The following is an 18,428-nucleotide window of genomic DNA, read 5'->3' as shown; positions in this document are numbered from 1 at the left end:
ACAATGGCACCACAAGGGCTTTTTCCCTGTTATTCAATAATTACAGACTACATAATATGTATTTGTAGGACAAATATTAATTATATAGGGAATGGTGCTAATGCATAAGTGGATATATTTCTAAAGACTAAGGAGAATCACACAGAGAGTGTGGATATCTCCTGTAAGTATGCACCTGAAAGCACTCTCAGCCTAGACTCTGTGGCAGTAATTCCAGAACGGGTAAAATTAAAATATAACTTTTATTGTGAATTGCTCTTAAAATAAGGGTGACACACAAATTAAAAACGACACTAGCACCTCCAAGATATCTATAAAGTGGTTCGCTCTGTAGGAGGACTTATTGAATCAAAGGCCTAATATATATTATTATATTCTCCTAAATAGAGTTGTGATTGTTCTGCTATACTACTGCTATTGGGTCCAAATAATGTATGTGTACAGTCATAATATGACCACCACCCTGTATAAGGATATTTGGTTACCCTATTAACTCTGGTTCATGTGGTGTAAGCCAGAATTGTGTCTGTTTATATGAATATTTTCTGTGAGGACAATAACTGATTAATTTATCTCAGTGAGGCAACATATCCTCACTGTTTAATGGTGTAACATATGGATGTTTATTGAAAAAACGATATTCGGTGTTGCTTGTATACAGATCTGTACTATTTCAAGCTCTGTACTATAAATAGTAGTTGTAACGTTTTGTGTGCAACACTGGAGTTATATATTATATTGAACACATATGTATAATGGTTTTCTGATTTCTAAGTTCAATACATTTCCCAACCGATTGCTCAGTGCAAATCTTTATTGTTATGTTATTACTGTTTTATTCTGTTATCTTTCACTTTATAAGTAATATAGGAGTGCTATTAGTCTAGCTAATGTTCCGGTCACTGATTGATTACTGATGTATACAGCATTAACATAACAGCACCAAACAGTATCACTATATAGTTAATGTAGGTTACAATATTTTCTTATCTATTAGCGCTGCGTAAATATCCCTTGTAGTATCTAGTGTTAGTTGCAAAGCAGCAGCACTGTTGTTGTGTTTCTATTTTGTATCACAGTTCAGTTACATTCAATTCGCGCTGTAAACTTGTAACCAGTTACTATACTGGATAGTATGGTTCTATTTGAATTGGTTGGTACCTCTACTTGTGTCAATTCAGATTGCTACTGACTCGGTTGGTTCAATTATACTCTCTATTGTCCTGCACAGATATAAGTAAGACTGATCATATATTTGTTAGCAAAAATTCTAGCTAAGTCTGGCACAACCCAGACTATGCAACAAATTAACTACGTATAGCAGATACTTTGTATTAGATTGTCATGGAAGTGCTAGGCTTTTAAAAATGAGAGCGCCCAAACGCTCGCTATGACTCCTGACTAGTTTCGCCCCTCCGGGCTTTGTCAAAGGCGGCGAGCCGCCGATTCTATGGGAGTATATACCGGTTGAAACCGGAAGTCCCGCCTTGCTTCTATTGTGATTGACTCTTGATTGGACAAGATTCATTGATTGACAGCTTCTACTTCCAATCATTTTTTGTAATTATTAGTTTGTGTCCTATGCTGATGTTACGCGTGCTGTCAGTATGTTAAATGACAGATTTGGTCAGTGTTCTGTACTGGTTCCTCTAGTGGTCTAACTGAATTGATATTATCATGATGATAAACTATTGATACATGTTCTATTATTCGGAATTTTGCTGATCATTATAACTATCCATTAATTTCTATTTGAATAAATTACATTTCTAATCTGATGGAAATAAATTACACTTCTCATCTGATGGAAATAACAGTTGAATATCTGAGTACAATGCCATTGATATTCGTTATAGGTTTTGGCCTGTACTACAGTGAAGAACTGATAAGGTGTTTTAATGTAAATGTGCTCTTACGTGAAACTAAATAAAAGTGTTAGTGAAAAATTATATGTGAAAAATAAAAAGGTTTGTTAACTCTCAAGAGTGCTGTGAGTGTTCCCATTATTTGAAGAACATCCTTGTGTTACATACCTTGTTTCTTTGTGTGTTTTATCGTTGTGTCTTGTGATGCTTGATTGTTAATATTGTGATGAACATCATCTTGCTATTGATTTCAAAGCAAGCAATATAAATCTGTGCTGTTGATTATTTTTGTTGACTGTGTGATAGATTAATTTTGTTTGTTGATTATGAAAGCACTGGTTGGACAATCTATACCAGTGGTTCGTGAATGTGTTATTGTAAATAGATTTTGTGACACTTGCTTATGTGAAAAGTTGGGGGAAGGGATGAAAAAACTGTATTTACGAAACATACTTTATTTTTGTGACTCTTCAATTTGAAATTACTTATTTGTATTGTATCTTATTGTTTCATTTATACTGTGTCTAACTTTTTAATTGTGATCTGTTTCTAATGATTCTTAGATATTCTATACGGTTAATGTATCAATATATACATTTTGAAGTTTACAGAAAAACATAATAGTTCTGTTCATTCAGCCCATATGGTTGGACTGAATTTAATAAATAGATCCACCTGCTCTCAGCTTTCAATAGGGCATTTTCTAAATTTCCTCCTCGCATTCCTAAACTCACTTTTTCTATACCCCAGCATTGCAAGTCATTTGAGTTTGAGTTGTGGAATTTTAAGAAATGTGCAGCTACACTAGTTATGGATTTCATTTCTTCCTTATCTTTCGCTGCATTTTTAATATTCCTTAAGTGTTCCATTAGCCTCAGATGTAATTTCCTTGAGGTCATTCCTACATAGTATAGGTTGCATGTACAGTGCAGTACATAAATTACACTCTCTGTATTGCAACTTATATATCTTCTGATGTTATGTTTTTTCCCAAATCTGTCTGTGATGGTATCTGTGTTACGTATATATTTACAAGTGCTGCAGTTGCCACATTTACGTGCTCCTGGTTTGAATGCTGTTTTGGTTTTCTTCTTTTGAAAGTGACTACTGGTTATGAGGTCTTTTACATTTTTCGTCCTTCTGTATCCCACTGAGGGTCTCTCACCTAGAGTGGTCTTTAGTGTCGGATCCATCATTAAGATATTCCAATGTTTCTGTATGATGTTCAGAATTTGTGGAGTTTGGCTGTTGTATGTCATAATTAGCCTGGGTATATTAGAGCTCTTTTTGTGTTTTTTGAAAAGGAGGTCATGTCTTGGGGTATGTGCTGCTCTATATTTAGCTTTTTTGGTACTCCTTTTGCTGTACCGTCTTGTCCACAGTCTTTCTTCCAATTCTTTTGCCCTAATGTTGAATACCTGCTCATCTGAGCAATTTCTGCGTAGTCTTAAAAATTCTCCGGTTGGTAAACTTTTCATTGTGCCAGGAGCATGTGCACTTGTACTATGTAGCACACTGTTTGCAGCAGTAGGCTTCCTGTATAGATCAGTAGTAACATTCCCATCACTGTTCTTATTGATTGTTAAGTCCAAAAAGTTTATTTTGGTGAGGCTTTCTTCATGTGTTAATTTGATGTTCAGATCATTTTGATTTAAATGTTTTAAGAAATTCAATAATTCTCTGTGTGTGCCCTCCCAGATGAAAAGGATGTCATCTATTAATCTTATCCACAATGGGATAAATGAAACAATAAGATACAATACAAATAAGTAATTTACAAATTGAAGAGTCACAAAAATAAAGTATGTTTCGTAAATACAGTTTTTTCACCCCTTCCCCCAACTTTTCACATAAGCAAGTGTCACAAAATCTATTTACAATAACACATTCACGAACCACTGGTATAGATTGTCCAACCAGTGCTTTCATAATCAACAAACAAAATTAATCTATCACACAGTCAACAAAAATAATCAACAGCACAGATTTATATTGCTTGCTTTGAAATCAATAGCAAGATGATGTTCATCACAATATTAACAATCAAGCATCACAAGACACAACGATAAAACACACAAAGAAACAAGGTATGTAACACAAGGATGTTCTTCAAATAATGGGAACACTCACAGCACTCTTGAGAGTTAACAAACCTTTTTATTTTTCACATATAATTTTTCACTAACACTTTTATTTAGTTTCACGTAAGAGCACATTTACATTAAAACACCTTATCAGTTCTTCACTGTAGTACAGGCCAAAACCTATAACGAATATCAATGGCATTGTACTCAGATATTCAACTGTTATTTCCATCAGATGAGAAGTGTAATTTATTTCCATCAGATTAGAAATGTAATTTATTCAAATAGAAATTAATGGATAGTTATAATGATCAGCAAAATTCCGAATAATAGAACATGTATCAATAGTTTATCATCATGATAATATCAATTCAGTTAGACCACTAGAGGAACCAGTACAGAACACTGACCAAATCTGTCATTTAACATACTGACAGCACGCGTAACATCAGCATAGGACACAAACTAATAATTACAAAAAATGATTGGAAGTAGAAGCTGTCAATCAATGAATCTTGTCCAATCAAGAGTCAATCACAATAGAAGCAAGGTGGGACTTCCGGTTTCAACCGGTATATACTCCCATAGAATCGGCGGCTCGCCGCCTTTGACAAAGCCCGGAGGGGCGAAACTAGTCAGGAGTCATAGCGAGCGTTTGGGCGCTCTCATTTTTAAAAGCCTAGCACTTCCATGACAATCTAATACAAAGTATCTGCTATACGTAGTTAATTTGTTGCATAGTCTGGGTTGTGCCAGACTTAGCTAGAATTTTTGCTAACAAATATATGATCAGTCTTACTTATATCTGTGCAGGACAATAGAGAGTATAATTGAACCAACCGAGTCAGTAGCAATCTGAATTGACACAAGTAGAGGTACCAACCAATTCAAATAGAACCATACTATCCAGTATAGTAACTGGTTACAAGTTTACAGCGCGAATTGAATGTAACTGAACTGTGATACAAAATAGAAACACAACAACAGTGCTGCTGCTTTGCAACTAACACTAGATACTACAAGGGATATTTACGCAGCGCTAATAGATAAGAAAATATTGTAACCTACATTAACTATATAGTGATACTGTTTGGTGCTGTTATGTTAATGCTGTATACATCAGTAATCAATCAGTGACCGGAACATTAGCTAGACTAATAGCACTCCTATATTACTTATAAAGTGAAAGATAACAGAATAAAACAGTAATAACATAACAATAAAGATTTGCACTGAGCAATCGGTTGGGAAATGTATTGAACTTAGAAATCAGAAAACCATTATACATATGTGTTCAATATAATATATAACTCCAGTGTTGCACACAAAACGTTACAACTACTATTTATAGTACAGAGCTTGAAATAGTACAGATCTGTATACAAGCAACACCGAATATCGTTTTTTCAATAAACATCCATATGTTACACCATTAAACAGTGAGGATATGTTGCCTCACTGAGATAAATTAATCAGTTATTGTCCTCACAGAAAATATTCATATAAACAGACACAATTCTGGCTTACACCACATGAACCAGAGTTAATAGGGTAACCAAATATCCTTATACAGGGTGGTGGTCATATTATGACTGTACACATACATTATTTGGACCCAATAGCAGTAGTATAGCAGAACAATCACAACTCTATTTAGGAGAATATAATAATATATATTAGGCCTTTGATTCAATAAGTCCTCCTACAGAGCGAACCACTTTATAGATATCTTGGAGGTGCTAGTGTCGTTTTTAATTTGTGTGTCACCCTTATTTTAAGAGCAATTCACAATAAAAGTTATATTTTAATTTTACCCGTTCTGGAATTACTGCCACAGAGTCTAGGCTGAGAGTGCTTTCAGGTGCATACTTACAGGAGATATCCACACTCTCTGTGTGATTCTCCTTAGTCTTTAGAAACACTTCTGGGCCTACCTGCCCTCATGAAAAGGGTTAGGTTTCAACAAAAGGATACAGTTTTCTCCAACATAGGTGTGTCCGGTCCACGGCGTCATCCTTACTTGTGGGATATTCTCTTCCCCAACAGGAAATGGCAAAGAGCCCAGCAAAGCTGGTCACATGATCCCTCCTAGGCTCCGCCTACCCCAGTCATTCTCTTTGCCGTTGTACAGGCAACATCTCCACGGAGATGGCTTAGAGTTTTTTAGTGTTTAACTGTAGTTTTTATTATTCAATCAAGAGTTTGTTATTTTAAAATAGTGCTGGTATGTACTATTTACTCTGAAACAGAAAAGAGATGAAGATTTCTGTTTGTATGAGGAAAATGATTTTAGCAACCGTTACTAAAATCCATGGCTGTTCCACACAGGACTGTTGAGAGGAATTAACTTCAGTTGGGGGAACAGTGAGCAGTCTTTTGCTGCTTGAGGTATGACACATTCTAACAAGATGATGTAATGCTGGAAGCTGTCATTTTCCCTATGGGATCCGGTAAGCCATTTTTATTCAGACAGTAAATAAGGGCTTCACAAGGGCTTATTAAGACTGTAGACATTTTCTGGGCTAAATCGATTCATATATTACACATATTTAGCCTTGAGGAATCATTTAATCTGGGTATTTTTGTTAAATAATATCGGCAGGCGCTGTTTTAGACACCTTAGTCTCTAGGGGCTTTCCCTAATCATAGGCAGAGCCTCATTTTCGCGCCGGTATTGCGCACTTGTTTTTGAGAAGCATGACATGCAGTCGCATGTGTGAGGAGCTCTGATACATAGAAAAGACTTTCTGAAGGCGTCATTTGGTATCGTATTCCCATTTGGGCTTGGTTGGGTCTCAGCAAAGCAGATACCAGGGACTGTAAAGGGGTTAAAGTTAAAAACGGCTCCGGTTCCGTTATTTTAAGGGTTAAAGCTTCCAAATTTGGTGTGCAATACTTTTAAGGCTTTAAGACACTGTGGTGAAAATTTGGTGAATTTTGAACAATTCCTTCATACTTTTTCGCAATTGCAGTAATAAAGTGTGTTCAGTTTAAAATTTAAAGTGACAGTAACGGTTTTATTTTAAAACGTTTTTTGTACTTTGTTATCAAGTTTATGCCTGTTTAACATGTCTGAACTACCAGATAGACTGTGTTCTGAATGTGGGGAAGCCAAGGTTCCTTCTCATTTAAATAAATGTGATTTATGTGACACTGTAAATGATGCCCAAGATGATTTCTCAAGTGAGGGGAGTAAGCATGGTACTGCATCATTCCCTCCTTCGTCTACACGAGTCTTGCCCACTCAGGAGGCCCCTAGTACATCTAGCGCGCCAATACTCCTTACTATGCAACAATTAACGGCTGTAATGGATAATTCTATCAAAAACATTTTAGCCAAAATGCCCACTTATCAGCGTAAGCGCGACTGCTCTGTTTTAGATACTGAAGAGCATGAGGACGCTGATGATAATGGTTCTGAAATGCCCCTACACCAGTCTGAGGGGGCCAGGGAGGTTTTGTCTGAGGGAGAAATTTCAGATTCAGGGAAAATTTCTCAACAAGCTGAACCCGATGTGATTACATTTAAATTTAAGTTGGAACATCTCCGCGCTCTGCTTAAGGAGGTATTATCCACTCTGGATGATTGTGAGAATTTGATCATCCCAGAGAAACTATGTAAAATGGACAAGTTCTTAGAGGTCCCGGGGCTCCCAGAAGCTTTTCCTATACCCAAGCGGGTGGCGGACATTGTAAATAAAGAATGGGAAAGGCCCGGTATACCTTTCTTCCCTCCCCCCATTTTTAAAAAATTGTTTCCTATGGTCGACCCTAGAAAGGACTTATGGCAGACTGTCCCCAAGGTCGAGGGAGCGGTTTCTACTTTAAACAAACGCACCACTATACCCATAGAAGATAGTTGTGCTTTCAAAGATCCTATGGATAAAAAATTAGAAGGTTTGCTTAAAAAGATGTTTGTTCAGCAAGGTTACCTTCTACAACCAATTTCATGCATTGTCCCTGTCACTACAGCCGCGTGTTTCTGGTTCGATGAGCTAGTAAAGGCGATCGATAGTGATTCTCCTCCTTATGAGGAGATTATGGACAGAATCCGTGCTCTCAAATTGGCTAATTCTTTCACCCTAGACGCCACTTTGCAATTGGCTAGGTTAGCGGCGAAGAATTCTGGGTTTGCTATTGTGGCGCGTAGAGCGCTTTGGTTGAAATCTTGGTCAGCGGATGCGTCTTCCAAGAACAAACTCCTTAACATTCCTTTCAAGGGGAAAACGCTGTTTGGCCCTGACTTGAAAGAGATTATCTCTGATATCACTGGGGGTAAGGGCCACGCCCTTCCTCAGGATAGGTCTTTCAAGGCCAAAAATAAACCTAATTTTCGTCCCTTTCGTAGAAACGGACCAGCCCCAAGTGCTACGTCCTCTAAGCAAGAGGGTAATACTTCTCAAGCCAAGCCAGCCTGGAGACCAATGCAAGGCTGGAACAAGGGAAAGCAGGCCAAGAAACCTGCCACTGCTACCAAGACAGCATGAAATGTTGGCCCCCGATCCGGGACCGGATCTGGTGGGGGGCAGACTCTCTCTCTTCGCTCAGGCTTGGGCAAGAGATGTTCTGGATCCTTGGGCGCTAGAAATAGTCTCCCAAGGTTATCTTCTGGAATTCAAGGGGCTTCCCCCAAGGGGGAGGTTCCACAGGTCTCAATTGTCTTCAGACCACATAAAGAGACAGGCATTCTTACATTGTGTAGAAGACCTGTTAAAGATGGGAGTGATTCATCCTGTTCCATTAGGAGAACAAGGGATGGGGTTCTACTCCAATCTGTTCATAGTTCCCAAAAAAGAGGGAACGTTCAGACCAATCTTAGATCTCAAGATCTTAAACAAGTTTCTCAAGGTTCCATCGTTCAAAATGGAAACCATTCGAACAATTCTTCCTTCCATCCAGGAAGGTCAATTCATGACCACGGTGGATTTAAAGGATGCGTATCTACATATTCCTATCCACAAGGAACATCATCGGTTCCTAAGGTTCGCATTCCTGGACAAGCATTACCAGTTTGTGGCGCTTCCTTTCGGATTAGCCACTGCTCCAAGGATTTTCACAAAGGTACTAGGGTCCCTTCTAGCGGTGCTAAGACCAAGGGGCATTGCAGTAGTACCTTACTTGGACGACATTCTGATTCAAGCGTCGTCCCTTCCTCAAGCAAAGGCTCACACGGACATAGTCCTGGCCTTTCTCAGATCTCACGGATGGAAAGTGAACGTGGAAAAGAGTTCTCTATCTCCGTCGACAAGGGTTCCCTTCTTGGGAACAATAATAGACTCCTTAGAAATGAGGATTTTTCTGACAGAGGCCAGAAAAACAAAACTTCTAAACTCTTGTCAAACACTTCATTCCGTTCCTCTTCCTTCCATAGCGCAGTGCATGGAAGTAATAGGTTTGATGGTAGCGGCAATGGACATAGTTCCTTTTGCGCGCATTCATCTAAGACCATTACAACTGTGCATGCTCAGTCAGTGGAATGGGGACTATACAGACTTGTCTCCGAAGATACAAGTAAATCAGAGGACCAGAGACTCACTCCGTTGGTGGCTGTCCCTGGACAACCTGTCACAAGGGATGACCTTCCGCAGACCAGAGTGGGTCATTGTCACGACCGACGCCAGTCTGATGGGCTGGGGCGCGGTCTGGGGATCCCTGAAAGCTCAGGGTCTTTGGTCTCGGGAAGAATCTCTTCTACCGATAAATATTCTGGAACTGAGAGCGATATTCAATGCTCTCAAGGCTTGGCCTCAGCTAGCAAAGGCCAAGTTCATACGGTTTCAATCAGACAACATGACGACTGTTGCGTACATCAACCATCAGGGGGGAACAAGGAGTTCCCTGGCGATGGAAGAAGTGACCAAAATCATTCAATGGGCGGAGACTCACTCCTGCCACCTGTCTGCAATCCACATCCCAGGAGTGGAAAATTGGGAAGCGGATTTTCTGAGTCGTCAGACATTACATCCGGGGGAGTGGGAACTCCATCCGGAAATCTTTGCCCAAATTACTCAACTGTGGGGCATTCCAGACATGGATCTGATGGCCTCTCGTCAGAACTTCAAGGTTCCTTGCTACGGGTCCAGATCCAGGGATCCCAAGGCGACTCTAGTAGATGCACTAGTAGCACCTTGGACCTTCAAACTAGCTTATGTATTCCCGCCGTTTCCTCTCATCCCCAGGCTGGTAGCCAGGATCAATCAGGAGAGGGCGTCGGTGATCTTGATAGCTCCTGCGTGGCCACGCAGGACTTGGTATGCAGATCTGGTGAATATGTCATCGGCTCCACCATGGAAGCTACCTTTGAGACGAGACCTTCTTGTTCAAGGTCCGTTCGAACATCCGAATCTGGTCTCACTCCAGCTGACTGCTTGGAGATTGAACGCTTGATCTTATCAAAACGAGGGTTCTCAGATTCTGTTATTGATACTCTTGTTCAGGCCAGAAAGCCTGTAACTAGAAAAATTTACCACAAAATATGGAAAAAATATATCTGTTGGTGTGAATCTAAAGGATTCCCTTGGGACAAGGTAAAGATTCCTAAGATTCTATCCTTTCTTCAAGAAGGATTGGAGAAAGGATTATCTGCAAGTTCCTTGAAGGGACAGATTTCTGCCTTGTCTGTGTTACTTCACAAAAAACTGGCAGCTGTGCCAGATGTTCAAGCCTTTGTTCAGGCTCTGGTTAGAATCAAGCCTGTTTACAAACCTTTGACTCCTCCTTGGAGTCTCAACTTAGTTCTTTCAGTTCTTCAGGGGGTTCCGTTTGAACCCTTACATTCCGTTGATATTAAGTTATTATCTTGGAAAGTTTTGTTTTTGGTTGCAATTTCTTCTGCTAGAAGAGTTTCAGAATTATCTGCTCTGCAGTGTTCTCCTCCTTATCTGGTGTTCCATGCAGATAAGGTGGTTTTACGTACTAAACCTGGTTTTCTTCCAAAAGTTGTTTCTAACAAAAACATTAACCAGGAGATAGTCGTGCCTTCTTTGTGTCCGAAACCAGTTTCGAAGAAGGAACGTTTGTTGCACAATTTGGATGTTGTTCGCGCTCTAAAATTCTATTTAGATGCTACAAAGGATTTTAGACAAACATCTTCCTTGTTTGTTGTTTATTCTGGTAAAAGGAGAGGTCAAAAAGCAACTTCTACCTCTCTCTCTTTTTGGATTAAAAGCATCATCAGATTGGCTTACGAGACTGCCGGACGGCAGCCTCCTGAAAGAATCACAGCTCATTCCACTAGGGCTGTGGCTTCCACATGGGCCTTCAAGAACGAGGCTTCTGTTGATCAGATATGTAGGGCAGCGACTTGGTCTTCACTGCACACTTTTACCAAATTTTACAAGTTTGATACTTTTGCTTCTTCTGAGGCTATTTTTGGGAGAAAGGTTTTGCAAGCCGTGGTGCCTTCCATTTAGGTGACCTGATTTGCTCCCTCCCTTCATCCGTGTCCTAAAGCTTTGGTATTGGTTCCCACAAGTAAGGATGACGCCGTGGACCGGACACACCTATGTTGGAGAAAACAGAATTTATGTTTACCTGATAAATTACTTTCTCCAACGGTGTGTCCGGTCCACGGCCCGCCCTGGTTTTTTAATCAGGTCTGATAATTTATTTTCTTTAACTACAGTCACCACGGTATCATATGGTTTCTCCTATGCAAATATTCCTCCTTAACGTCGGTCGAATGACTGGGGTAGGCGGAGCCTAGGAGGGATCATGTGACCAGCTTTGCTGGGCTCTTTGCCATTTCCTGTTGGGGAAGAGAATATCCCACAAGTAAGGATGACGCCGTGGACCGGACACACCGTTGGAGAAAGTAATTTATCAGGTAAACATAAATTCTGTTTTTTTTTTAAAACTACCCTGGGGAAAAAAAAGCTGTATTAAAGCGACACTAAACCCACATTTTTTCTTTCATGATTCAGGTAGAGCATGTCATTTTAAAAAACTTTCCTATGTACTTCTATTATCTAATTTGCTTCCTTATGGTATATTTTGTTGAAGAAGCAGCAATGTATTACTGGGAGCTAGTTGACACTTTGGGTAAGCCAATAACATGAGGCATGTATATGCAGCCACCAATCAGTGGCTCCTGAGCCTTCCTAGGTATCCCTTTTAAACAAAGCATACCAAAAGCACAAAAATAATGACATAATAGAAAAAAATTAAAAAGTTGTTCAAAATCACATGCTCTGTCTGAATAATGAAATAAAAAGATTGGGTTTACTCCCAAATCTTGCAAGATTTATGTGAAATCTCATTAAACCGTATTAAAGTAAAGAGCGAATTTGCTGTTTTAGTTTATTCATTTTTTACATGCAGCTGACAGTAGCTGAAGGATAGCTGTTCACAGAGCACTTTCTGTTAGATATAGAAATGTTAAGGTAAAATATCTTCCATTTTTACATGGAGATGTTAAGGTGATATTTTTTGCCTGTTTTTATGAGCTATGCTGTATCCCTTTCAGGCGATTTAGCATTTAGGTATTATGTCACTTTAAACTAATATAACAGTATTAGTTATGTACTTTACATTAATGCTAGCTGGTGCTAGCTCAGTGAATACTACCTATTAACCAATGAGCATTGATCGAAAATGCACAACTAATATAGCTATATAAGTTATTTTAAATAACTTTTACTTCACATTTTATTTTTTCATAAAAAAATATCAACATTTTTCAATGCTATAGAGTTTTTGATGGAAGTTTTTTTTTGTAACATGCAATTAAAAAAAACAACAACATCCGTAAAGTACGTTGGGAGAATGCAGCAAAATTACAGATGTTTCCTGAGGTTGAGTGTGGAATGAACAGAGCTCATTGAGAAAATACCTGTTGCTGTGTCCTGTCAGCATGAATGACATCCACATTAATACCTTCATAAATTAGTTCATAAAAGAGTTCCTTAGCGCGATCAATAGACTGTGCAAACACAAGAACTGGGGGGCTAAAACCCTGGAAAAAAAAAAAGGGATAGAAAAAGGATTTACATTTCATAATATACTAAAAAACTGTAATTGTCCATCTGAGCCTACAAAATCTATGTGGATATTTAAAGTATCAGAATTGCTGGACCTGGAAGAATACCACTTCATGATAGTAAAATGGACATTTATGCAGTCGACTACATGTGATTAATATCCCAATACTCTCAAACTAGTACCAAAGTCAAAATAAAAAAAATTTGGGCAGACATCTGTTTCTTATTTCTAAGACTAGCTTGCTATGATTTATATGGTTGTTTGGATATGGGATAGCTTAATAGAATTGTTTCTCTTGTCCTTGTGCCTTAATATTTTTCACCTAGATTACCAAGTATTGTTTTTCGTTTGTATAGCTATTAATTTGTTTTTTGTTGTTATAAAAAATGTCATGATACGTGGGTGCTAAAAAGGTACATTAAAAGCTAAATACTTTTTAAAAAACATAGTATAGAAGATATTCCAGCTACCCCCTAGTCATAGTACCGCCATGTTAAAATCTAGCTTTTACTGCATTCCAGTGCTGATGTGTGTGCACCTGTGCAGCAAATCTCCTTCAGATATCTGCAGTGTAACCTAGGTTTCAAAATGGTGGCAACAATAATTAGAGGAAGGTGCATGAAGTTATAATAGGAGCTGTGTCTCCAAGATATAAACCTGCACAAACCGAACGTCTTATAGCCGAAAGCACACCAAAGATCTTACAAACAACAAACATGGAAGTAAAAGCCAACGAAAATATAATATATTTTATAAAATCGATAAAACATTCACATTTTGTGGGACACTATTCCCCAAACCAAAGAAAAATTAAATAAAAAAATAAAATTAATAATTCTTCTCTCTGACCTCTCTAGAAACCAAATTATTTTTTTAACACTTCAAAAGAACTGCTTGAAATAAGCTTTTCACTTAGGCTTAAAAGGGCCAGAAATCTATTCTACATACCCTATTAACCACTTTGTTTAGCATATAGTCATGTTATTTATGGATATGGAAGAACTGATAGCAGTTAAAGGGACAGTAAACCTTAAAATTAATGTTATATAATTCTGCACATAGTGCAGAATTATATAACATTATATTAGCCAACCATTATTTAACATAATATTGCCTTTTTATTTTTAGCAAAAAACGCTGTTTTACAGACCCGCTCTCTGGGCTCTGCTGAGCGGGTCTGTTTTTTTTCCTCAGCGCATCGGGCCAGCTGTATAGTCACAGCCCGGCCCGACCGCGCCATAAGACTAAGTGCAGCTCGCTCCCGCTCTGTCTGACAGCAGGAGCGAGCTGCACTTAGTCTTATGGCGCGGTCGGGCCGGGCTGTGACTATACAGCTGGCCCGATGCGCTGAGGAAAAAAAACAGACCCGCTCAGCAGAGCCCAGAGAGCGGGTCTGTAAAACAGCGTTTTTTGCTAAAAATAAAAAGGCAATATTATGTTAAATAATGGTTGGCTAATATAATGTTATATAATTCTGCACTATGTGCAGAATTATATAACATTAATTTTAAGGTTTACTGACCCTTTAAAACCAAAATTGAGTAAATAATGTAATATCAGCCTCACAATTACACCACACCTGTCAGCTTTAGAGCTTACACCGGTACATGGATCTGAGTTTTACATGAGTTATTTTCTTAGCACAAATGTATCTGTTCATATTGTATATACACTGTACAATCCGTTTACCTTTTTAACAAGGTCTCTCATTGCCAAGAGCTTGCCGGTCTCAGACCCAACAAAAAGTAGCGATTGATCAACAGTATCAACTGCAGAGTTCCTGTCAGAAAAAAGAAACAAACAGTTATCTGGATTCCGTTTAATGTCAAAAAACATAATTTATGCTTACCTGATAAATTTATTTCTCTTGTAGTGTATCCAGTCCACGGATCATCCATTACTTGTGGGATATTCTCCTTCCCAACAGGAAGTTGCAAGAGGATCACCCACAGCAGAGCTGCTATATAGCTCCTCCCCTCAATGCCATATCCAGTCATTCGACCGAAACAAGACGAGAAAGGAGAAACCATAGGGTGCAGTGGTGACTGTAGTTTAATTAAAATTTAGACCTGCCTTAAAAAGGACAGGGCGGGCCGTGGACTGGATACACTACAAGAGAAATAAATTTATCAGGTAAGCATAAATTATGTTTTCTCTTGTTAAGTGTATCCAGTCCACGGATCATCCATTACTTGTGGGATACCAATACCAAAGCTAAAGTACACGGATGATGGGAGGGACAAGGCAGGAACTTAAACGGAAGGAACCACTGCCTGTAGAACCTTTCTCCCAAAAACAGCCTCCGAAGAAGCAAAAGTGTCAAATTTGTAAAATTTTTAAAAGGTGTGAAGAGAAGACCAAGTCGCAGCCTTGCAAATCTGTTCAACAGAGGCCTCATTTTTAAAGATCCAGGTGGAAGCCACAGCTCTAGTAGAATGAGCTGTAATCCTTTCAGGGGGCTGCTGTCCAGCAGTCTCATAGGCTAAGCGTATTATGCTCCGAAGCCAAAAGGAGAGAGAGGTTGCCGAAGCTTTTTGACCTCTCCTCTGTCCAGAGTAAACGACAAACAGGGCATATGTTTGACGAAAATCTTTTGTAGCCTGTAAGTAAAACTTGAAGGCACGGACTACGTCCAGATTATGCAAAAGACGTTCCTTCTTTGAAGAAGGATTAGGACACAATGATGGAACAACAATCTCTTGATTGATATTCCTGTTAGAAACCACCTTAGGTAAAAACCCAGGTTTGGTACGCAGAACTACCTTGTCTGAATGAAAAATCAGATAAGGAGAATCACAATGTAAGGCAGATAACTCAGAGACTCTTCGAGCCGAGGAAATAGCCATCAAAAACAGAACTTTCCAAGATAAAAGTTTAATATCAATGGAATGAAGGGGTTCAAACGGAACTCCCTGAAGAACTTTAAGAACCAAGTTTAAGCTCCACGGGGGAGCAACAGTTTTAAACACAGGCTTAATCCTAACCAAAGCCTGACAAAATGCCTGGACGTCTGGAACTTCTGCCAGACGCTTGTGCAAAAGAATAGACAGAGCAGAGATCTGTCCTTTTAAAGAACTAGCTGATAAGCCTTTGTCCAAACCCTCTTGGAGAAAGGACAATATCCTAGGAATCCTAACCTTACTCCATGAGTAACTCTTGGATTCACACCAATAAACATATTTACGCCATATCTTATGGTAGATTTTCCTGGTGACAGGCTTCCGAGCCTGTATTAAAGGTATCAATGACTGACTCGGAGAAGCCACGCCTTGATAGAATCAAGCGTTCAATCTCCATGCAGTCAGTCTCAGAGAAAGTAGATTTGGATGATAGAAAGGACCTTGTATTAGAAGGTCCTGCCTCAGAGGCAGAGTCCATGGTGGAAGAGATGACATGTCCACTAGGTCTGCATACCAGGTCCTGCGTGGCCACGCAGGCGCTATCAGAATCACCGATGCTCTCTCCTGTTTGATTTTGGAAGTCAGTCGAGGGAGCAGAGGAAACGGTGGAAACACATAGGCCAGGTTGAAGAACCAAGGAGCTGCTAGAGCATCTATCAGCGTTGCTCCCGGGTCCCTGGACAAGGAAGCTTGGCGTTCTGGCGAGACGCCATGAGATCCAGTTCTGGTTTGCCCCAACGATGGACCAGTTGAGCAAACACCTCCGGATGGAGTTCCCACTCCCCCGGATGAAAAGTCTGACGACTTAGAAAATCCGCCTCCCAGTTCTCTACGCCTGGGATGTGGATCGCTGACAGGTGGCAAGAGTGAGACTCTGCCCAACGAATTATCTTTGAGACTTCTAACATCGCTAGGGAACTCCTGGTTCCCCCTTGATGGTTGATGTAAGCCACAGTCGTGATGTTGTCCGACTGAAATCTGATGAACCTCAGTGTTGCTAACTGAGGCCAAGCTAGAAGAGCATTGAATATTGCTCTTAACTCCAGAATATTTATTGGGAGGAGTTTGTCCTCCTGAGTCCACGATCCCTGAGCCTTCAGGGAGTTCCAGACTGCACCCCAACCTAGAAGGCTGGCATCTGTTACAACCGTCCAATCTGGCCTTCGAAAGGTCATACCCTTGGACAGATGGACCCGAGAAAGCCACCAGAGAAAAGAATCTCTGGTCTCTTGATCCAGATTTAGTAGAGGGGACAAATCTGAGTAATCCCCATTCCACTGACTTAGCATGCATAATTGCAGCGGTCTAAGATGCAGGCACGCAAATGGCACTATGTCCATTGCCGCTACCATTAAGCTGATTACTTCCATGCACTGAGCCACTGACGGGCGTGGAATGGAATGAAGGACACGGCAAGGATTTAGAAGTTTTGATAACCTGGACTCCGTCAGGTAAATTTTCATCTCTACAGAATCTATAAGAGTCCCTAGGAAGGAGACTCTTGTGAGTGGTGATAGAGAACTCTTTTCCACGTTCACTTTCCACCCATGCGACCTCAGAAATGCCAGAACTATCTCTGTATGAGACTTGGCAATTTGAAAGCTTGACGCCTGTATCAGGATGTCGTCTAGATACGGAGCCACCGCTATGCCTCGCGGTCTTAGAACCGCCAGAAGTGAGCCCAGAACCTTTGTAAAAATTCTCGGGGCAGTAGCCAACCCGAAGGGAAGAGCTACAAATTGGTAATGCCTGTCTAGAAAGGCAAACCTTAGGAACCGATGATGATCTTTGTGAATCGGTATGTGAAGGTAGGCATCCTTTAAGTCCACTGTGGTCATGTACTGACCCTCTTGGATCATGGGTAGGATGGTCCGAATAGTTTCCATTTTGAATGATGGAACTCTGAGGAATTTGTTTAAGATCTTTAGATCCAAGATTGGTCTGAAGGTTCCCTCTTTCTTGGGAACCACAAACAGATTTGAATAAAATCCCTGTCCTTGTTCCGTCCGCGGAACTGGATGGATCACTCCCATTACTAGGAGGTCTTGCACACAGCTTAGGAATGCCTCTTTCTTTATCTGGTTTGATGATAACCTTGAAAGATGAAATCCCCCTTGTGGAGGAGAAGCTTTGAAGTCCAGAAGATATCCCTGAGATATGATCTCCAACGCCCAGGGATCCTGAACATCTCTTGCCCACGCCTGGGCGAAGAGAGAAAGTCTGCCCCCCACTAGATCCGTTTCCGGATAGGGGGCTGTTGCCTCATGCTGTCTTGGGGGCAGCAGCAGGCTTCCTGGCCTGCTTGCCCTTGTTCCAGGACTGGTTAGGTTTCCATGCCTGTCTGGAATGAGCAACAGTTCCCTCTTGTTTTGAAGCGGAGGAAGTTGATGCTGCTCCTGCCTTGAAATTTCGAAAGGCACGAAAATTAGACTGTTTGGCCTTTGATTTGGCCCTGTCCTGAGGAAGGGTATGACCCTTGCCTCCAGTAATGTCAGCAATAATTTCCTTCAAGCCAGGCCCGAATAAGGTCTGCCCCTTGAAAGGAATGTTGAGTAATTTAGACTTTGAAGTCACGTCAGCTGACCAGGATTTAAGCCATA

At 40.1% G+C, this 18,428-nt stretch overlaps 1 protein-coding gene across 2 annotated transcripts in view; it reads right to left on the bottom strand.

Moving 5' to 3' along the window:
* DDX52 (DExD-box helicase 52) overlaps positions 1–18,428 on the bottom strand; it is a 192,296-nt gene that overhangs the window by 109,727 nt on the left and 64,141 nt on the right. For both annotated transcript variants that reach the window (XM_053706886.1, XM_053706888.1), the window contains exons 9-10: positions 14,618–14,708; positions 12,780–12,902 (exon numbers count right to left, since the gene is read on the bottom strand). In XM_053706886.1, the coding sequence (XP_053562861.1) occupies positions 12,780–12,902; positions 14,618–14,708 (214 nt within the window). The remainder of the gene's footprint in view (positions 1–12,779; positions 12,903–14,617; positions 14,709–18,428) is intronic.

This window comes from Bombina bombina, chromosome 3 (assembly GCF_027579735.1).
Source record: "Bombina bombina isolate aBomBom1 chromosome 3, aBomBom1.pri, whole genome shotgun sequence".
Classification (NCBI taxonomy): domain Eukaryota; kingdom Metazoa; phylum Chordata; class Amphibia; order Anura; family Bombinatoridae; genus Bombina; species Bombina bombina.
This window is presented reverse-complemented; position numbering and strand designations above follow the sequence as displayed.